This window comes from Poeciliopsis prolifica, unplaced genomic scaffold, assembly GCF_027474105.1.
Source record: "Poeciliopsis prolifica strain line A6 unplaced genomic scaffold, Auburn_PproV2 SCAFFOLD004, whole genome shotgun sequence".
NCBI lineage: Eukaryota > Metazoa > Chordata > Actinopteri > Cyprinodontiformes > Poeciliidae > Poeciliopsis > Poeciliopsis prolifica.
In genome coordinates, this window is record NW_026562379.1 from 10,531,653 (window position 1) to 10,554,475 (window position 22,823).

A 22,823-nucleotide genomic window follows, 5' to 3' on the forward strand; every position below is an offset into this window, starting at 1 on the left:
AAGGCTTACAAAAAACATTTTAATACTTTAAGTTTTTTTTTCACCATCATCATCATTCAGAAATTCTTCAGCAGTCCAAGCAAGAGCAGAGAAGGAGCCGAATGTGTGAAGAGTCCTTTGGCTGCAGCTTCCCTCTCATAGCTGTGACAGTTGAAAGAAATGCTTGCAGAAGTCCTTCTGTATGTGTGTGTGTGTGTGTATGTGGGTGGGTGTGGGTGGGTGTGTGTGTGTGTGTGTGTGTTAGAATGGCTTCCTGTGTCGTGTCTGTTGCTTGATCTATCAGTGAGTTGGAGGAAAGCTTCTAACGGACGGCTGCTGGCGCCTTAAGGAGGTCAGTGGTGCGAGAGCGAGGCAGACTGGAAGTCATTCAGAGTGTTTAGCTTCATGCTGAGGAAGAGCACTAACATTTCAACAAGCTCACATGAAGCTGCATCTGCCTGGAGTGGCACACATAAATATAAAAATATAAAAAAAGAAAAACAAAGAAGAAAGCTTTAAATAAAGTGTGTGTGGATGTGTGTGTGTTTCTGATAGTCAGCGTGTGCAGGAAGACGGGGCGGCTGTGAAGAAGGTTTGGCTCGCAGGATCGAGTCCCGTCCAGGAACATCCAGGTGGTTGTGTTTCTGATCCGGTCGTCCTGTGGTTCACGAGGCATGATGGGAAGTGTAGTTTAAAGCGTGTGTCTCACCCACAGGACACAGTGGAGACATTTGAAGAGGAGGAAGCACTTCTACTCAGAGAGGTATGGCTTAAACCTGTGGGTCCAGACTCAGGAGTGTGTCGGTGAAATGTTTGCGTGTGTGTGTGTTTTTTTGTCAGTCGATCAGCTACATTAAGGTCAGTGTCTCTCAGTGAGGAATGTAAACTTTTGGAGCAGTTTGTCTTTAAATAGGTTACTGGAACAGCCATTACACACACACACTCCACACCCTCACATTCATACAGTAACTCTTTTATACCCACACACACACACACTCTCTTCTCCCCCAGATAGCTAGTGTGCGTGTATGTCCAGTCCTTGGGTGATGAGCGGCTCCGCTGGGTGTGCATGCGGCGGCGGGTGAAGCAGCATGGCGGGGTGGGGGTGCGGGCCAGGGTACGAATGGAGGGACGTTCCTGGGTGGGGGGGGTAGCCCGGCTGGGACAGCAGAGCGGCGGGGTACTCGCCCTGAAGAGAGGACATTCCCGGTAGACCTGGTGGAAAGTAAAATAAATATAATTAAAATTTAGACTGCATGATGTGAAAGCGACACTCGAGTCATATATTTTTATGTCCATGACTACAAATCACAATTACTATCCGTTTAGAGTCTCTTTTGATGGGAACAAAAATGTAAAATTGTTTTGTTTACATCAGAATAAAAACTAACCAACATGATTTTTATCTGAACTGATAGTTATCGTTGGTCTGAAGCGGTTGCTAAATAATTTTCCCCTTGTGACTTAAATAATATTTATATGAATAATTTAAAACTAAATATAACCAAGATGTGTAAAGATCAGCAGTGGAAGGATGTTTGCAGCAAACTCAATGTCAGAACTTGCATCCAAATGAACGATGCCTTTCAACTGATTGTAAAGTTAAACTTGAAAAGAAGACAAAGGCCTATGTGGTAAGTTAAGAACCGGTAGTCTGCATCTGGCGATTAAAGCGGTAAGGTTCAACGGGTTGCAAGAAGATAAACATTCTAGTGAGTTTTGTGACCTTAAGTATGATTTTATATTTTGCTGTTCTTTGTTTTATGATTTGACAATTAATCTACATATGAAGGAACAACAGAAAAACCCTGATCTGTTTTGACTGAACATGGAGAATCAGAATTCAGTTTTTATGATTCACTAATCTGGAACAAAGTTCCAGAAAACTGAAAAACTGTTGCAACACTGAGTTTCTTTCGAGTTGCCTTTGATTAATAATAACTGGAAAATTGATCAATATATTTGATGTTATGTTTGGTTGATGAATTTGATTATGGCGTTTGACAAAGAGTAATGCTTATTTATGTTTCATAAATGGTTTTAGTTTACTTTGAACTGGCTTGTAGCTGAAATGTGCTAATTGATATTTTGGCTATTTAATAAAGAAATGTTTGTTTCAGCAACATTTATTGAACATGTTTTGCAGCCAAAAAGAAGATTTTGTATCCTCTATGGTACATTTTTATTATGGAATTTCATTTGTGTTAATGTTTTACAATATTTTGTTTTGGTGTCTATTTTGGCATCTTGTATATATTTATGTCTTGTAAATAAACAAGGAAAGGCTGGGAACCATGCAATAGTCTATGACACTTAAATTTATTTTTAGGAACAGCTCAGGATTTTTGAAGCAAGGTTATGTCAAAATGTTACAAAAGTATCTTAGATAACAGCAGTAAAAATATTGGTGTTTTTATACTTATGCTTTATGTTGTATAAGTGACGATCAGCTGGTCCTGAAGGTTGAAGGTAACAGAAAGTAGTGGCTCGCTGACAATTTGGGTAGCCTATAAAAAAGTATTCACTCCACCTGTTGCAAATTCACAGATTTATGTGGGAGGTCATTGTGTTTCACCCTGCTGGACCTCAGATAGGGCTCATGGATTCCAGGAGGGCCCACATGCAGATGAGGACCAAGATGTCTGCCAGGTTCAAGGTTCAATCTCTGTCAACATTCTAGCTGAAGAGTTACAGTGCAGCTAACCTATGCAGTTCACCAAAGCTGAAGATTCCCAGAACTCTGCTGAGAAGTCGTACGTCTCACAGATAACCCTGATATAGTATGTAGAGACTCTTTTGTTGATTTAGAACAGACGCTGAATGTTGGTGAAGATGTCTGTTGTTGTTTTTATTGTTACGAGAATTATTTAAAGTGTTGGTTAAATTACTAACTTTACTTGGCGACTTAGAGGCCAAGCTGGACTTTTAGCCATATTACGTATTTTTCAGAGACATTGTGCCATTTTATAGCACAATAAAGTAACTATGTTACCATCAGTTGTTATAAAAGGCTGTATGTCAAATATGACTTTAAAAAGTTTGACTTTGTAAATTTAAATTGGGTCTCTGTCTCTTTAAGAAGCTTCTGATTAATCTGACACTCGGCACAACAATGCTTCTCATGATGCCGTTTACAGCCGTTCTTCGGAGCATTGGACTGAGAAATTGTTTGTATGATGAGCTCATCAGCGGTGCTTTTCTGAGAGCAATTGTTGAGGTAACGCCAAATATTTGCCATTGGAGATTCACAGCTTTCTAAAACATACATGAAAGAATAAAAGCAACACTCCAGGTATGTTTTTGATGAGGCAACTGCATCGCATGAAAAAATGTCTCCACCTCCCTTTACGACAAACATCAGTGATTTATATAAATGCTGTTTCATCTGTATCCCATCTGCATTGGGCAGCTGTTTACATCTGTCGATTACTCACACAAGAATAAAAAAGGAGGCAGTATGCCACCTATGATCTAATATCCAAAAAATATTCATTTTTTGTTTTGTTTTTGTTTTCATAACTGGGCTGTGGTATGTAATCTTAACAGCTGTAACTGGGGACAAAATTGAAGAAAACGAATATTTTTAACTTTAAGTAAAATAAAATGTTTCCTCAGGTATCCCTGAGAAAACTGCAGTAAAGTGTATATTTGTCAGGGACTATTTGTCAGCAGTAGATAATCCCGCGGTCAGCGTTCTGGTGAACATTTTCAGCGGCAGCATGGTGTCTCAGGAGGCTGAGTCACATTAAACTAAAGAGTCTCACAGTAAGTGTGTGACTCTCATATTTACATGTTAAACTGCGTGTAGATGAAAACATTCTTTACATCAGAGGGGTTGAGTCAGCCGGCTGTACCTGCCGTTCGGAGCCCCAGATGAGCCTGTCCGTCGAGGCCGTAGCCTCCCAGTGCAGCTCCCTCTGGACTGTAGGGACCGCCCTGACCTGGGAGACCACACACACACACACCTTCAGACACAAATACACACTCAGACACCTCACATATATACACAAAGACTGGCTGAACATTGACCTGAGCGGTTTGACTGATCTATCATCGGCTGAACTATTCTCCTCCGGGCGTTGATGAACCTGGACGAAGCAAGAGACGTGAAGACAGGATGTGAAAAGAGAGAGAGAGAAAAAGAGAGATGGACAAGGTCGACTGTTAATGGAGAAAAAGGCAAAGAGGGAGACTATTAACCTTTTCCCTTTTACAAGCACTTAACCCTTTCAGAGAGCAGAGTAAATCAACGTTAGGGCAGAGAGCGAATTGATCCGCCCTGTGATAATTGATTGATCTGCATTGATCTGCTCACTTTGTGTGCTGCTGCTGTGGCGAAGGTACACATAAAAACATGCAAGCTGCAACAAGAAGGAAAATCCTTTGGTCGGCGTGAAACAAAATAAAAAACTCTTATACACAGAAAATGAGCCACGTGGAAAAAAAACTTTCTGGAAAGCGAAACTGCATTTATGTCTGCGGCCATGAAAAGGAAACGGAGAAGCAGTAAATAATCTGATTATTGGATATTGATCCATAGTTTCGTTTTATGGGCAACAGGGTTTTACTGGACTGCAGCTTGAGGGAAAAAATGCTTTACAGGGCGTTTTTCTCTGCGTCATAAACTATGCTCCAGTGAACTAGATCATAATGATCTTTGTGAAAGTCTTGTAAAGCTGTGACCCTTTTTTTATTGACACTAAATGTGAGCATTATAAAACACTTCGTATCAATTTTAAAGTATTCATACCCCTTGAACTTTTCGCATCAATTTATAATGAGATGTATTTTATTGGGAATTTACGTCATAGTGCATAATTGTGAAAAAGATGGAAAATGGTCCTGAGTTTCAACATGTTTTGCTAAACAAATTAAAATGTGTTTCATGCACTTTCCTAAGTCTGCACTTCGGAGCTACAGCTTCTCTAACAGCTTTGTTCATGTAGAGATTGAGAATCTACCCTATTTTTCTTTGTTAAATACTTAAATCTCAGTCAAATTGGCTTGAAAACATCCTTGAACATCAGTTTTCAAGTCTTTCTCAGTTGGATTCAGATCTGTTTTCTTTTAATTTTTACTGCTTAAAAATTAAATAAATAAAAATAAATAGCATTTCTCATCTGTGAGATGTTAAACATACTGAGGTAACCGTACTTTAGATATCTCCACAGCCTTCTTCCTGCTTGTTTACATGATGCTTTTTGTTCACTAATGTTCTTCAACAAACCTGGATTTATATTGAGTGATATCATATTGTTATATATTTTTATGTTTTCTGGATTATGATGTACAGGGGTTGACCATAAATGCAAGACCACACTTTTTATTTGTAAAATATTTTAATTACCATGTGTAATTCTCCTTCCATCTTAAAATTATGCACTACTTTGTGTTGATCTCTTACATAAAGCAACAATAAATTACACTGAAATTGTAATTTAACAAAATGTGAAGAGGTTCAGCTGGTATGAATGCTTACGCAAGGTGAAGAAAATTTATAATTTCCTCTTAAACAAGAGAGTTTAACTGATTATTGGAAAGCCGTGGGGCTGGGATTAGTGTATTGATCGAGCAGAGCACTGACCAGTTGTTGACCTGTAAGATGGTCAGCCCGGTGTCCTGCGACAGCTGCTTCTTCTGCTCCTCCGATGGGTACGGGTGCTGGAAACATGGAGACACACACACACACATACACACACACACACACACACATGGATGGCGAGTGGAAAGTTAAGCAAATCAAAGCCAGGCCCTGAGGTGTGTTGCTGGCAGCAGTGAGACGACTGATGGGAGAATCCTCCCAGAGAAACATGAAGCCTCACCTTAAACCCAGACTGAAATAATGTGTGTGAACTCTGAGTGTGGATTCAGAAGACCCTTCATCTAAATTCCCGTCTGCTCTCACATTTAAAGCCTCACTAAGCCCACTAACTCTGTCTCTTTTTCCCTTTCCACCGCGCACACAGACACATACTGTAATAATTGGAGTGAAGCAACATTTGACCTGCCTCATTTAGTAGCTAATTACTAATCTAACCACCTTACCAACAATTACACACTCCATTTCTATCACTTCTAATATGAGCATATTCACATAATCACTTAATCCCCCAGTTTTTCATTTAATTTAATTGACCTCCATCGCACACTCGCTTCCTTTCTTTGTCTTTCCTCGCACATGACGTTTTTCCCACAGTAAATCCTCTGCGCAGTAATCACTCTCCCACCACTGTACACAAGCTATCTTTGTTTGCCTATATGTCTGCAGGGGTGGCCCCAATGAATGCATTTCAAATGTAATGGATAATTTTGACAATATGTGATTGGAAAAGAAAAATGAAAAGCTCACCGACAGGTGCTGGAAGAGCCACGCTCTCATGATGTTTGTGGCCACTTTGGGGAAGATGCCCCTCTTTTTGTTGTTCCTCCTGTCCCGGTCACTCTCATCCTCCTCCCCCGTGCTGGGGGAGGCCACTCCCCCATCGAGACCATCTCCTGCAAGAACGACCTTGACGTCATTGCATGCCAGCAAACGGACATATTCACACACGTCCAGCTGATATACAGCTCTGGAAAAAATGAAGAGAGCACTGCAAAATGATCAGTTTGATTTTATTCTTTATAGGTATATGTTTGAGTAAAATGAACTCTATGAACTACTGACAACATATCTCCCAAATTTCAAGTAAGAACTTAGTGTTTTTGCAAAAAATGAGAAATGGTACAAATAATAAAGAATGCAGTGCCGTCAGACCTTGAATAACACACACACAAAAAACAAGGCCATATTCATTTAGAAACAACAATTCTAATGTTTTAACACAGGAAGAGTTCAGAAATCAATATTGAAACATTGAGGTTTTCAATGAGGATCAGTGCAGTGAACTCTTAATTGTTTCCAAACTGTATGGAGGATTTTGTTTTTATTGCACAACTTACAAAGTCATCTGATTGGCGCGCACTGCCTGCAGAACTGACATGTACATTCATATTCAATAAAGTAATACATTAATTCACGTGAGGCCCATTTATCATATTAAAGCATCTTTTGTTGAAGCTGCAGAATGTAACTTTTAAAATATTATGTTTTTCATATATATTTGTGGGTTCTTTTGTTTCAGGGGACGTCAGATTTATGAGTTTCATCCAACAGCAGCTCCATTGTCATTGATGAATATTTGTCTAAATGAGACTTTTGTACAACCATAAAAGCTAAAATTTGCAGTACAAATGCAGATCATCAAACAGTTTACAAGACTTACTAGCTGTGTCAGACGTTTACCAAACATTTGGTCACATCTTGGTTTGCAGTATTTTCCAGCAGAGCTCGTGTGAACATGTGTGCAAACCTGCGTCACTGCAGTTGTCCCCTGTGCTGTGTGAGGGCAGCCCACAGGTGCCCGGTGTTCCTAGAGGCGTAGTGGCACATTCATCTGGCTCCCGTAACCACGATGCATTCTGCAGTGCAGAGAAAAGGATGGAGGAGAGAATGCTAGACAGAAACTCCTGCGAGGGACCATAAAAATGACCGGGTGTCTCACCTGTTCTGACAGACTGGTGCAGGAGCCGCCAAAGTCCTCCATGTCCGACTTGGAGCCGCCCTCCCGCTCATCCAGCACCAAGTCAGTGGGCATCTTTCCCTTCAGGCAGGTGATGTAGCGATGGCAGAAGTTATCACACAGGTCGTGCACCTTCAGAATCAAATTATGTCTTATTATGGTTGACATCAGCATGTGCCAGGAATATGCTGAGTATGTCAAAGCAAAGTCTCTCTATTATGAGCTTTCAAGAACATCTTGTTAGAAAATCTGCCAGGTTTGGAAATTTCAGGTTATTCATTTTTATTGAAAATACACATGAAGACTGATGTTTACATTTAGTTATGATGACTACAATAAGAACTAGACAAGATGCTAAAGACAATTCAGAACGGCAATTCCATTATCTCTTCACCCGCAAACTTTGTTTTACAGAAAATCACCTGGCACTTAAGTTTTATTGTATAAACAACAATGGCGGCTCATGGCAGAAAGTTAAGAAAGAGAAATGTTAAACACGGTTAAATTCTTAGGAAAATTAGGCAAAAGTCAGTATCAGCAAAAACACAAACACCAGAAAGCTTCCTCAAATTTCAAAGAGTAATGTCTGTTGATGCATTCACAGACCAAATTATGAATCTGAAATGCAAAGCCGACAGTTCAAGCTAACCAGAAATATATATATATATATATATATATATATATTATATATATATATATTATATATATATATATATATATATATATACAGACTAAAACTAAAGAGTTATTTGAAATCTGAGATAAATTAGCACATTTTAATAACAACATGTTGGGATTTGACCAACCTTCTCTAGCTCCAGTAAATGAAAGCGAAGAACCTGTATGGCCTGGATCATCTGTTGGAGAGGATTATCATGTTAACATCTCTCACAAAGTGCATTTGTGAGAGATGTTGTCAGTTCATGAGTCATACCAAGTTGTCAAGCTCAGGATTGGAAGAAAAAATTGGCTTCTCAGAGCGAATCTGCAACACACATTCAGGATCACAACACAAAATGCTTCAACAACAACAACAACAAAAAACGCTTTGCTGTTCCCCTGCTTCCTGGTCGGTGCTCACCCACCTGCTTGGCGAAGGCGGCGATGTCATCGTTGAAGGACTCGGAGGAGCAGACGTCGCTGTGGTTGGCCATGCCGGGGAGGTGGGAGGTGGCTGAGAGGGAGGAGGAGGAGTCCCGAGGGGAGCAGGTGGCCAGCTCACACTTCTCAAACACTAAGGCCAGCAGTGGAAAGAGTGGGTGACTGCCCACACCCACACACACGCACACACACATGAACATAAACAGTTAACATACTGGACATAAACACCGTAACAGTTGGTATAGAGAACACGTGATACAGAACGTGATACACAAACTGTACACAACAGCATGTATGAAGCAGACAGCTGTAAACACTTCACACGTAATTTCACATTTAGCATGCACTGTAAATACACAATGCTTGTCAGTCTGCTGCCAGGCCACATAAATCCTCCTACCCATAGATCTGGTCCTTGTGGTGTTTAAGGGAGTCAGGGATGGCGGGGCCGTACTGCGGCGGAGGAAGCGCCCTGACGTCGTCCCCGTACCCCCCCACCGGCATGCCCTCCGACCCTGAGTAGTGCACCAGTTCTTCATACTGAAACACAATTAGACAGAGAGACAGAAAGAGTGAGACACACTCAACATCTGCGGCCGTGCGACACAAAATCTTTCTGTTATTTTATTATGTGACCGATCTGTCAGGGGGACCAGAGCTACACGGCTTACTGGACTGCTGTACCGTTGGTAAACATGATGCGATTTTATAATTTAGGAGCTTTTGTGTGTGTGTGCCTCTGCAGGGACTTTGAGCTGTGGTTTGATCAAAAATTAACTATTGCCACTGCCTTTTATGTCGCTTGCATTGCTGTTCTTTGTGTGCAATTTTTCATGTCCTGCAACGCACTGAACTTTTTCACATTTTGGCACAATACAGACACAAACCTTTAAGGTACTTTATTGAGCTTTTCTGGGTGAGATCAGGAGTCAGCAAAGTTTACAATACAAAGATCCATTTTTGACCTAAATCTAGCTTAAAGCTGCAAAGGTCACACTACCTTTTGAAAAAATACAACTTGTAATTTTAGATAAAAATCTACTAAAGAAAAATTGCTGTCATTTTTAAAGAACCACCATTTTATGTAAAATTTGTAGGTTTTTAAATAAAGAAAAACAACCACCTTTTGCAAAAGTGGATGAATATAGTCTTCAGTGTAATGTTGATATTGTTGAAAAATGAAAACAAAAAAGCACTTTGTTTCCAACCAACTGCAAGAAAAATTGATCTCAGAATTATCACTCGTACTTTTAGAGTTGTTCTGTTGAGGAAATTAAATGCAATTAATCCATGAAGAAAACAATAAACTGCTAAAACCTGAATTTATTATCATAACTATACTTATAAGCATTAGTCTGTCTGTGAGGCTGGAAGCTCCTGTTTTAGCTCAACACAGAACAACACATTATTATGACATGGAAAGGAAATTTCATGATTTTAAATGTTAATGTTCTGTTATTTTCTAGTCAACCTTTTGCGACATTTATAGCTGAAAGTGTTTTTGTAGTATGTCTCCAACTTTTCATACTGAATATTTTGCTCATTCCTCTTTGCAAAATACCTCAAATTCAGTCAGACAGTTTGGATGAGGAAGCATCCATGAACAGCAAATTTAATGTCTTGAACAGATTCTCCAAAGGATTTAGCGCTGAATTTTGACCGCTTGGAGCGGCTTCCCTGTCTTTGCTGAAGACTTTGCCATTTTTTAGGGATGGTGTGTTCAGGGTGATGCACAGTGTTAGTTTTCTGCCACACGCTCTGCTATGCATGCAGGCCGAGAAGTCCAAATTAGGTCTTCTCTGAGGAGAGGACCTTCCTCCACCGCTGTGTCCCCCTACAAGGCACACTGCAAACTGGCTGTTTATGGATTTCCTTCAACAATTGTCTGTGGCAACAAACTTCACCAACTCCTTCCTAAAATCTAAACCAGACGAAGCCGCGCTGAGACATCCCCCATGACCCCGCTGCGAGACCCTCACATGGGGCCTGCTCGCACAAGCAAAAACCACCATGACACAATGAATCAGACACACATATGGCACGCTCTCAGGCGCATGGCACAGACAAATTCATAAGGAAAACACACGCTCAGCAGCAGGCCGTCAGGGCGCATGTTTCATGAATAAACACATCAGTCTGAGTGTGTTATGGAGCTAATCTGAGCCTGTTCGCTGCTCCTGCATGTCTGTGCTCAGGTCAGCAGATCTGCTTCTGTTTCTCTTTCTGATGAATTAAAGGGACACAGGTCACAGGCCCACAGGACTGCTCGGATCACAGGCGCACAACTCAAACGCACACCTTTCACTTCACTGTTGTTTTAACCAAGCCACAGTGTGCTGACTCTGGCTTTCTTCTGTGGAGGAAGAATATTGCAGCAGCTTACAGCTGAAATATGAGGCTCAAAAAGACAGCTTTTCTACAGCCGCAGGGCTGTTTGGAGCCATTAAACATTTCAACAAAGCTCAGAGACAAGGACATTTTGACCCAAACTGTCTGATTTCTGCTAATTTTGACTCCATGACTGTACAACCCCTGGTGAAACAAAAGTTACACTAGTTATTAAAAGCTGTTTTCTGCCTTTTTTTAAACTGAACTAAAATCCTTCCCCTCCACATCTACCACTGCAACCCTGCCAGCCTTCTGATGAACCCAACTTCTGTCCTAAATGGCTAATCCAATGGTTCGGGGCCCTATGTGGTCACAGAAAGCACCTGCTCTGAGGCCCAGTCCCGGGACACCTTCTCGTTTTTATGGTGGCCGGCTATTAAAACAATCGCAGCTATCAGATTGCGCGTCTCTTTTTACGCACGGAGCGAATCGGGTTTCTGTGCGTCAGGAGGATCAAAGCGCGCGAGCTCCGACACTGAATTTCAGGAATTTGTATGTAGCTACACAAAAATAAAAATAAAACAACAAAACTGGTTAACGACTGCGCTGTTTTCAACGGGAAAGTTATTAAAAGCAAATTAGGCTTGATGAGGCTGCGTCAGATCAGAGCGTCTGCTGGAGAATAACGTAAATATACGTCTCAGTGCTCGGCTTAATGTCGCGTTTAATGAAAGAGGGGCGAGCTAATAAACGAAACGTAGTTCTTAACAGGAAATACTTCAATAAAAATCAGTTAGTCGGAAGGCATCATGATATGGCTCAGTTTTTAAGAGAAATGGCGGAATAACTAACCAATTTGATGTTTATTTTAGAGCAGAAAAGGTCAGAGTATATGTCGAGATTTTCACCTAAATTTATAATATATTTAAGTGTAGAAATGGACATTTCAATCCCTGCTTAATAGGCTAAAAATAAAAAATAAATAAAAAAACCTTTGGAACAAATTCAAACCTAAAGCGTGAAAGCTTCGGGATGAAGGGAAAACATCTTCACGTAAATATCGTTGGAGTGATAAATCATGCTGATTCTTAAAATGTATAAAGCTCATAAACATGTAATAAGCACATTAGAAATTAAGACATTTTTAATCAACTGTAAAGGATTTCACATGGAGCACACACAAAGGAACCTGTTGCCGACTGGAGCGTCTCCAAACAAGATTTTACGCAGCGTTTTATCCATGGAGGCAAGGTTATTTATCCAAATAAGATTAATCCAGCATGGCTAGATGCATTTTTATTCCGACAAAAAATTGAAGACTTGTGTTCCTGAATTAGCTGGCCTGGATAAAATCTCAATCTTTAGTTTTCAATCTCAATCTTTAGTTTTCAATATCACGCATGCGCTATAAAAGGTGATTTTTGTACAGCATTCAACATCAGAAATCAAAACTATAAAAACAACAAACAAATATTAGTTTCTAAATGTAATTTTCAATCATGGTTAAAGTCTCACAACATTGATTCCCATCAGTACTTTGAGACGTTTAAATCAAACTTTCACTGAAATTGTTGCTTCAGTTGTTTTCATTGTGTTCCCAGCAGAGAACAGGAAGGTTGCCATGTTTATATTGGTGATTGTATGAATAATTTATCAGCTTAGTAAAACTTAACAACCATCAGATGAATTATGGCTGAGAAAGTAGGTAGAAAAACTAGTTATTTGAGCCTTAACTCTGGGGATCTTTATTCACCTCATCTGTGGCTCACTGGTCAAATGTTTCCACATCTCCTTGATGGAGCAGCTAAACAAATATTTATTACCCTATGAACATTTTGTACCTTCATCACAAGCCAGTTATTTTACCATGTTTCTTGTTTACAGGAGGCAAAGCGCTTAAAAGTAGTTTTGTCAGTTGTTTTAGATTCAGTGTGTGTTCAAATCTACTTTTTAAAATCCCTGCCTGTTTTCACACGGCCCTGGTTTTCTGTCTGCACACCCTACATCCTCTAATTGCTCTGTTCTCAGTAAGAGGAGCTCAGTCTGCCTGCTGCCCCTTCAGCCTCAGCCTGTTCCTCCTCCTCCTCCTCCACCACCACCACCGAGCCTCTGAATCAGTGTAGCAAAAAAACTGACCTACATACCGAGCTGAAGAGCTGTATCTCCTCTGCTCTGCCCTGCCTCTTAATGACCAACTCTCTAACCCTTAACTGACTGGCATCAGTCTGAAATCAGGGCCTTTTATTTCAAGTTGCCTCATCCATAGTCATCACTGAATTGAAGTTTATGGCTAAAAGTGATTTTAAAAGTGCTTGAGAATGAAATTTCTTGGCTTAATTTGGAGGTTTGCGATCAGGCTTCCAAGCATAAAGTAATAAACACTCCCTTTACGGTGTTTCCCCCATAAACATAAGCTGATGCATGCCACTTCCAGCCCACTGGTCTCCACTGGGCCTGGTGTGTTTTTGTGGCGGCTGTCCACTGCAAACAAACCTCCCAGGCATGTGCTCCGGTTCTGATGCTTTAAACCCGATCAGACTGTTCTTACCCACAGCTTCTCACATGAACTAATAAAGAAGCCGATCAGACCTACCCTTTTCTCCATGCGACTCGACAGCCAGACCTACACTGGAGAGGATGATGCGCTGCTCGGCTGTGCTCCAGCGATCCTTCCCCCCTCCCTTCCTCTCTGTCTCCGGGCTCCTGGAAATCAGAGTGCATTTGCTTTTATTTATTTAATTGTATTATATATTTTTTTGTTGTTGTTCTTCTTTTTCTTCTTCTTCATAAACGAATCAGTAATTAAGTTGCGAGCACGATCAACGCGGAGACAGAACAGCCCGCAAGGAGTCAACACAAACATTAAGTGAGCGGAGAGCCGCTGTGTTTACTCCCTGTCCATCGCGTTTTATGTTACAACATAATGACGGCACTGGAGGTTTTATATGGGCGGCTGATGACCGCCTGCGTAAAGCCTAATGGTTTATAATGCGCTCAAAGGTAATAAAGGCTTTAACTGGTTCCCGCTGCCTATTAAAGGCTACTGCTTGGCGAGTAGGAAGCCTACGGAGCTCCGGTAGAAAAGCGTGAAATGTCCCACCGAGACGTGAATATCCAGTCCGGTTCGGGCCGTGTCCGGTGTGGGATTTCGGGGAGGTGAAAGGGGAGCAGCGGCTTCCTGCAGCGGCTTCCTGCAGCGCCTCGCCTCCGCTTGGTGCGCCTCCCGCTCCGGATGGTGGAGGGATGATGCTCGGTGCTTCTCTTAACGGCGTCCTCCCCCCCTGCGCTCTCCTGCTTTTTGGCTCTCTGCGCTCGCTGTCCGCGCAGCAGCATACGGCGACAAGCTGGAAAATGTCACGGCCCGGAATGAGCGATGGTGTTTTCACCCTCAAGAGGAGAGAAAGAAGAGGCGGCGGAGGAGGAGGAGGATGAAGAAGAAGAGGAGGAGGAGGAGGAGTGACACTGGTGGTGGCAGGGCGGGTTGCTGGAAGGTTTCGGGGGGTCAAAACGCGACGGGATCTCTTTCCCCCCGCCCCACCTCCACGCACTCCACCCATCCCTCCCTCTATTCCACCATCCCACCGATCCCTCCCTACTATCACTCACAAAAAGCCAGCGAAGAACAGTCACAATGTTTACATCTTCTTTATTGTTTTCTCCTTCTTATATAGAAGAAAAAAAATACATAAAATAATAATAAATATTACATTTATATAATAGATGTAATTCCGATATTTTCTCATGTTGATCTCATGAGTTGATCAATACTGATATTCCACCTGCATCAAAGCATTAACACAGCATGATGCTGCCACCTCCATGCTGCAGAATTGGGTGGTGAAATTATGTGTACAACTTTAATCTTACTCTTTTTTTGTTGTTTTGGAGTAAATTTTTTCTTGGTCTGAGTGACTTTTCAGCTCAAGATACATTTCATTTTGGCTAATGACACTTCAAACCAACTTTAATCTGTTTCTTGAGTCAGTGTCTTTATATATATATATGTTATTATTGCCGTTTTTGTTACACATTTCACACAAAATCAGGCTCGTATCTTTAAAGCAGAACTTTCAACGTCCTTAGCTGTTTGATGGTTGAACATTCCCCTCATTTTTACTTTTACTGAACCTGTATTCATCTGGAAGAGGCAGAACGAGACTAAAGCAGTTATTTTCCTGATAGTTCAGTTGATTTGTTTTGATTGTCATTGTGTACATCCACATGTGTGTCTTCATTTGTCTTAAATGTCGCCAATGAATTGTTTTACTCTAGTAGATTAAATGAAAGAATTACGCCTGAAGAGTCATGTTTACTAGCATTTATATTAATTTAACTAATTACATTGTCTGGATTTGTCCAAGTGTTTCGGAGACAGACTAAACTTAGTGTATGCAAACTTCAGATTTGAAGAGAATAACACAAAAAAATCTCTAAAAACTGAATGCCACAGAGTATTAGTGATTCTAACTGACCAACAAGCTGAAACGTTTATTCAGAGTAATTATATGACCACCTATTTTATCAAATTGAGATAATACATAAGATTAAATAAGTGTTCACTTCTTCATATCTTTTCAGAAAATAAACAGAAAGGAAGTAGGAAAAATTATTTTGCTCTCATATGCACATGTTTTCTCTGTCCTACTGACTGATTGTTTTCTTGTTAAAAGCCTGTTTAAAATAAATAAATCAAACCACCTACCATTAGATCAAACCACCTAGTTGATCTAACGTTTGCCAATGCTCTTTCGTGGGTTTTTGAAAGCGTTCATGAACCATTTTTGGTTTGTGGTGGCATCCATTATGCAGCTGAAAGAGGCAATAATCATAAGGAAATAGCCTTTCAGTCAATCAGTAGGGTGTACATAGTGTTTCGGTGGTATGAGTGAAATTAATGGTCAAATTGATGGTTTGATGCCAGGTTTATCAGCAAGTCCCAAAGCATAATACTGCCTCTGATGGTTCACCTTTTCCCATGGTGCATCTTGGTGCCATGTGTTGTGACTTAAGAGGAAACCTGACCTTGTTGGTCCAGTTCTGATGTTTCTGGTCACCTCTAACTTCTCAGCACTTCCCTTGTTCCATCAACGACTCTGGTTGAGGTGAGAGTAGCGAAATAACCCTCTAATCTGGTGTTAGTAGGATGCACAAAAAACAACAAAAAGAAATGAGTCCCAACTTACCAATAATCTTTTCTTTATTTTTTGACTTCTTGTGCTCCTGATGAAAAGGACACCCTGGACTGAGAGCCATATCACTCATTCTACTTTTGCAGCTCTGCACTGATTTGATCCCTTCATCTGCTCCTTCCTTCTCCCTCATTCTCCCTGCAGCTGTGAGAGATTCATCAGGCCGAAGCTCCAGAGGAGAATCGTAATAATTCTCTCTGTAGAGCTTGATGTTGAAGAGACTCCAGGAAAATCTGGACTGGACAATCAATTCAGTGATTAGGCTGCAGCTTTACATCCAACACACACAATCCCACAGCCTGCAAAAATCAGGACTTTACCCATAAATTAAAACAAAAATACGTTGTTTGGTGATTTATGCGCCTAGAATGGTTGTTTTCATGCCTGAGGGCTCATTTAAGCTTCATTTTAAGGCTAATTAAATAATTTTAATTAGTTCACTTCTAATCTAAATAAATCTGAAACGTGTTTGTTGACTGACAGAGAGCTTTCAAACTGTTTTTTGTTTTTGTTGTTGTAGACATTCATTAAAGACCAGCCTTTTGACACATCTCCAAATGTCACCCTTTGGTCTTCTTGTTTATTGAAAAGAAGAAGAAAAGAAATGAAAGGAAAAAACAAAACCCTGAAAGTGGGACAGTTTAATTTTAACCAAAGAGACACAGTAGGTGAGAAAAAGACCTTTCACATGTTAGTGCGGCAGCCAAACTTCCAGGCTTGTGTTGTAAATGACACCTAAGTAACATAATAATTATCCAAAACGCAGCTCTTTGACGGGCCCTGTTGTGAGGGGTCGCTGCACTTCAATCAGCAGCAACGTGGAGGGGATCAGCGGGCCGGGGCAGGAGTCTCCGTGGGCGGCATGCTGTTTGACGGAGGGGCCGTCTGTGACCGCGGGCCCCTGCACCGACCCCTCCGTGCTGCCATGGGGTCTTTTAACTCCGCGGGGTGCGGGTTTCCTGCGGGGCTGATCACAGCGCTCGACCCCTCCTACACCGAGCCGCAATAATGCAGCCATGGAGCTGCGTCAGTGGTCTGGAAGAGGCGATCCCAGGCGTGTTTTTTTTACTCCAACAGGTCGAACTGGAAAGGATTAACGCTGAAACAAAGTTCATGTTTACAAGGATTTACATTTATCTCCCGCATGGAAACGTCCTGCGCAAAGCTGATTGTTTTATTGAGACGAATCGGACCATAAATCTTCCACATTTATCTAACAGGCTGTAATATAGACGCGACGATTAGTCTCATTACCATAAAAATGCGACAAGGATGAGTCGGTTTTATCAGAAACCTGCTCCTACATTAATAAAACACATCATTAGAGGTTAACAAGGAACATTGTTGTAACCAGCAAATAATGTTAAATCTGTGCGAAGTGCATTTGGGTAGATCTACATCAGTATTTCTTTAAAATTAAAAACTACCACAATTTAATACCAATGTTTAAAATGTTCTGCTTTAATTTTCAATATATTATAAAGACATTGAATTAATCTAATAAAATAAAAAAAGGTTTTAGCCACTATGTGTGCATCATAAACTTTAGATTTTGTAGATTTATAATATAGTAATTACGTAGACCTTTTAAAAAAATTCTAACTAAAAATGGCTCATAAGCATTTTCAGCCCAAAGTGATCAAAACTTATATGTAAAACCTACAAGTTGTGATCAGCTAATAGCTGCAGACATTGCATTAAAATATGCAGAAATGGGTTTTATGGATGCAGAGAATCCACTTCTGCTACAGAATCAGAGCTAACAATCACCTTCACTGCTGTTTCAATGAAATCATCTGCTTTATTGTTCAAATTAGAAAAAAATGTATGATTTGCACATGACACATTACAAAAACATTAACAATGTGAGATGTAAACACAACTTGGCTTAGGTTTTAGTTTGACTTTAACAGTAGCGCTGTGACTAAGGAAACTGAGGACAAACTTAAATTTCTGCTTCAATATAAAAACTTCGTCAAACAGGAGCACAAGCTAGTAAGCTCATGTACTTATTCATGTCAAACATGTCAACCGTACTGTTCTCTTTAATCAATTATTTGACAACAAAGGTTACACTGAAATAACATGAAAGTGAAGTTTATAATATTAGCCTCTAAAACAACTCTGGTTAAGTCAATTTGTTGTTCATGATTGACGGCAACAAGCCATGTGATAAGAAAGGCACTGTAAGTTATGAAATACCTGTGTGCTAAATTATTAAAATGCTTTGATATTGTAGAGTTGAGGTTCAAACAAATTGGAATAAATCATATCAGTATGATCAAGATTACCTTTTTATTAAAAATGTTATAATTATTCAGCAGTAATGAGAAAATGGACTTCCAACGCCTGTAAAAGTGATTATCTAAGGGTTTAAATTACTTTCTGAAATTAAACAAATTATTTAATTTTTGGTGTTTAAATGCCCCAAAAATAACCGTTTAACTTTGTTACAACTCTGAAGCTGAATTACATAAAACATCTCCAAGGCTTCAGCCTTTATTCTTATTCTGATTGTTGTGGGAAGGCAATAGATGAGGGCAGATGGGTGTTGGAAGACAGAAAATGGACAGTGCCAGAAGAAACCAAGCCAAACTAAAGTTCACTGGGCACTGATGCAAATTTGTTTTACGACGTAGTGGAAGTTGTGCCATGCTGATGCTGACGGGGGGATTTTCTTATTATCTCAGACAAATTAAAGATTGATAAAATAAAATAAAATAAAACATCTTGGAGGGCTACAAGAAATTCTCAGATGCTGGGATGGATGCCATAAAATGGTTAATGAGAAGCGTGAAAATGTATTAACTTATTTTATTGAAAGGGAAAGTGGTGTTGCATAGCCAATTACGGGTTATGCAGTATGTGCAAAAGTAAACCTTAAAATAGCCATATATTTGTTGATGTAAAAACTGTTTTTCTGAAGTTTAGACCTCATCTCTGTCCATTGTTCTGCGGTCTCAGTTTTTACCACCACTCAGAAATCCAACCTTTCAAATTATTTTCCATTTGTTAGCCTAACATGTTTGGCTGGTTCATACAATCGTTCTGTTCTGACACGTATAAATATTTGAAACTATTTTTCATGTTGTGTCAAAAATTAAAGCTCAAAAAATATATTGCACTTTAACTGCAATATTTTGAAAAATCTGCTGCAAAATAAGTTTTTAGATGGCAAAAAAAAAAAAAAAACTCAAGTCAAAAACAAAACTCCCCAGGTTTTGTATTGTTTTGTTTTAGAAGTATTTCAAAAAATAAATATTTTTTAAGCATAAATCTTCAATGTGACATCTGTAATATTTTGAACAGCATTTGCTTTTAACAACTTCAGATGAATGTGATTCTTGAGTCGGTTTATTCAGGCTTACAGGAGGTTTTGCATTCTATTTCAGAAACCCCCTGTAAAAAAAAAAAAAAGGCTCATTTTCTGCACCACAGAGTTGAATATCAGTCAGCCAGGTCCTCTGTGCCGGGCCATTCTGCATGTCAAGGCTGCTGCAGTTATTTGTCACTTCCTGTCAAGGCTTGAACGCTCGCTGCTCTACACCCACCAAGGCCAGGTGAGTGTGTGTGCCCACACCAGCATAAATGTGTGTTCACAACAGCAGACTCTGGAATGCATGCACTGTAATTTGCGTGTCTGTGTGTGTGTGTGGGCTCTGCTTGCCTGCTGGAAGGTCAGTGTCCTGCTGTTCCCTTTCTAAGTTGGGAGTCCCTCCAGGCGATTCCCAGGGCTAAAAAACATGACACAACAAGCACAGAAGTAGATGTGTCTGTGTGTGCATGTGTGCTTGTGTCTCTGTTTTTCTCTTTTAAAGATGCATCATCTTTCATTTCATTTTATGTCATGAAATGTTAGATTTAGCTGATATTCAAGCAACTCTTTTCCTATCCTTCTCAGCATGATTCTGTTTCTTCAAACATACACGGTTCCAGCTGTTTCACATGGTAATCCATCCTCCACAGTTTGATCATCTTGCCACAAAGGTCTAGTTTTACTGAACTTCAGAAGGCCACCCAGCCTTGTTGACTTTGGTGACTCCGCCATAAAGGAAATCTGGCTGCCATGACCCCTGGCAGCAACGACCAAGCAGCCGAAACATCAGACAACTGTGAACTGAGTCTGGCTGCGTTGGTAACAGAGCGGCAGGGATCAGACTAATGGAGGGATGTAAAAGGAGAAAGGGAGGATGAAGAAAAAGAAAGTGGGGTGAATATAGAGAGAAATGGAAGCATCTCCAGATTCTGGATATTCTTATTAAATATTGGAATAAATCCACACCCCCTTAAACCCCCCTGAAGCCCTCTCCAGGCTTTTCCTCCCTTATTGAACTGCTCTTGCAACCTGTTTGCAAACTTTCCCCTCCAGATTCTCTCATTGCAGCCACCTGGGTCATTCATCTTTAGATGTTTTTACCTGCTGAAGTGAAACATGTGACCAATTTTCCACTCCTTCTGCCTTCCCCTTTACTTTTTTTTTTTAGTTTTTAGTTTTCAGTATTATTTTCTTCTCCACTATCCCTCCCTGTTTTTCTCTTCCCTCTCTTACTCGCTCTCCTCCCTCATAGATGGAGATTAACTGGGGAGTGCAGCACCATCCGTCCTCATGACTGTTTGTTGTTAAGGAGATGGATGGAGGCTGCCTCTGCCAGCCCCACGCAGCCGCAATTACACCAGCCGCCATGATGGATGGGATGGAGAGAGCAGGGGGATTGGGTGGGTGGTGGGGGTGGGGAAAGGGAGATACAGAGAGGGGCATCTATCACCCCCCTTAATCTACCTGCCACTGCTCAGGCCAGGATGTGGAGGGGAAGGGTGGGAGGGTTGGAGAGTTTTGGCTTTTCCTTGACTCCTGGTCAAAGGTGTCTTCCCTTCTTCTTCCCGCTTTCAGTGAATTTAGTGTGCAGAGGCTCGGCATATTAAATACCCTGATCTGAAGAATTGATTTTCCAGAACTGATTGGATTCCTTGAAGCTCCCCGGTTCAGTCTGAATGTGTGTGTTTAGGACCGACATCAGCTTGGTTAGGACACAATCTTTTGACTGAACACCAAAAGAGTAAGAGTCTGTCACTGCCAGTTTAACATGCAGGCTGGAGAACAGGGCACAGAGATTCATATGACAAGTTATTCTTTCAGCTAAATACCTTATATGTTTCAAAAGGTTTCACATGCCTCTCCTTTTTTTGCATTTTTGTCACACTACAACCACAAACTTCAATGTATTTGGTTTTGATTTTATGTGATAGCTCAACATGAAGTATTATTAGATGAAGGGCAATGACAATTTTCAAAGATTTTCACAATTAAAAACATAAAAATTGTAGTGTGCATTTGTACTTATCTCCTCTCAGTTGCCCCAAAATAAAATCCAGACCAACCAAATACCATCAAAAATCACATTAGCGCTGTTCATTCTGCTTTAATTAAACTCTGGTTTGTTTGCAAGTTCTATTCATTGGGGATGTGTGAATTGGACTCTGATGAAACCAAAAAATGCTAGCTCTGGAGAGCTTGCTGCGGTCTCAGTTCGGTTGAAGTTAATATGTGAATGCAAGCGGACCAATGATCGCTCCAAAAGCAGGAAGTGAACTTTACCTCAGGACATTCTGGGCAAATACAACCAAAAACAAAAACTGCATGAGGCTAACGCTAGCGAAAGAAATAACATGTTTTTTTCTAATGGCAATAGAGAAATCCAACAACCACTGAAATCTGACACCACTTAATTCTTGTTTACATTTTGTTAAGAAGGATGTCGCGTTCAGGTTCTACTTCAGAGATTGTTGTTGTTTCCTTCAGTGGTTCTTGGTGAAAAATGAGATGTTGCAACTCATCAGTCATTATTTCATCCTCCTTCAAACTTGTGAGATCGTAATGGTCATTCCTGTCTGCCGTGATCACTGTGTTAACTAAACCAGTCAAAACACCGTGGTGTACTCTCTGGGACAAATGTTAGAAAAGGTTTACAGGGGCAGTAGCCCAGGGCTCCAGGTTTTCTGGTAGGCAAAGAGGGTTGAAAAGTTTTTTTATTCATTTACTTTTTTACCATTCTTAATCAATGCATCTTATGCAAAAAATCATGCTACATATAAACTCATAGGCTGAAATTAGATTTGTTTCTATGAATACTTTGGGGTTTTATTATAATTAATATCTTTGAAAACAACATAAAACTACTCAAAATCACTTTTGGCACACAAAAAAAAGCCAGTTCATTATTTTAGGAAAGTAAAGATTAATAAAAAACAGAAAATGTCATTAGTGGTGGATATAGCACCAAAACTGGCTGCAGCCCCGGGGCACAAATCCTTGTATATCCGGCCCTGGATATTCTGAAGTGGAGGGAGTTTTGCAGGAGCTCGGCACAGTCTGTGCTGCGTGTTGTGGAGGGGGTTCAGCTTCCAGCAGGAGAACAATCCGAAACACACAGAAAGAACTACAATGTAGTCAAAGCACATCCATGTTCTGGATGTGTTCATGTTCCTTGTATAATTGAGAATCTAAAGCGATAGATGTTCTTCACCCAATCCATCTGAGAGGGAGCAATGTTGCAAAAGAAACTTTTCAGATTTATTCATACTAAAACTTTTGAAATCTAGATGTTTTTATTCCTCTTCACTGTTATGGTAATATATGTTGATCTGCAGCATACAATCCTAATACAAT

General features: G+C 40.4%; 1 protein-coding gene across 1 annotated transcript; it reads right to left on the reverse strand.

Annotated features, from left to right (window-relative positions):
* Window positions 1–14,439, reverse strand: meis3 (myeloid ecotropic viral integration site 3). Its single transcript, XM_055028842.1, has 13 exons — window positions 14,068–14,439; window positions 13,561–13,670; window positions 9,040–9,179; window positions 8,624–8,801; window positions 8,473–8,523; window positions 8,345–8,395; window positions 7,521–7,670; window positions 7,329–7,437; window positions 6,329–6,474; window positions 5,564–5,640; window positions 4,009–4,067; window positions 3,834–3,920; window positions 1–1,194 (listed from the first exon to the last, which is right to left on the reverse strand). The coding sequence occupies exons 2-13, from the start codon at window positions 13,570–13,572 to the stop codon at window positions 995–997; spliced, it is 1,260 nt and encodes a 419-aa protein (XP_054884817.1). The 5' UTR covers window positions 13,573–13,670; window positions 14,068–14,439; the 3' UTR covers window positions 1–994.
* Between the last annotated feature and the right edge of the window lie 8,384 nt (window positions 14,440–22,823).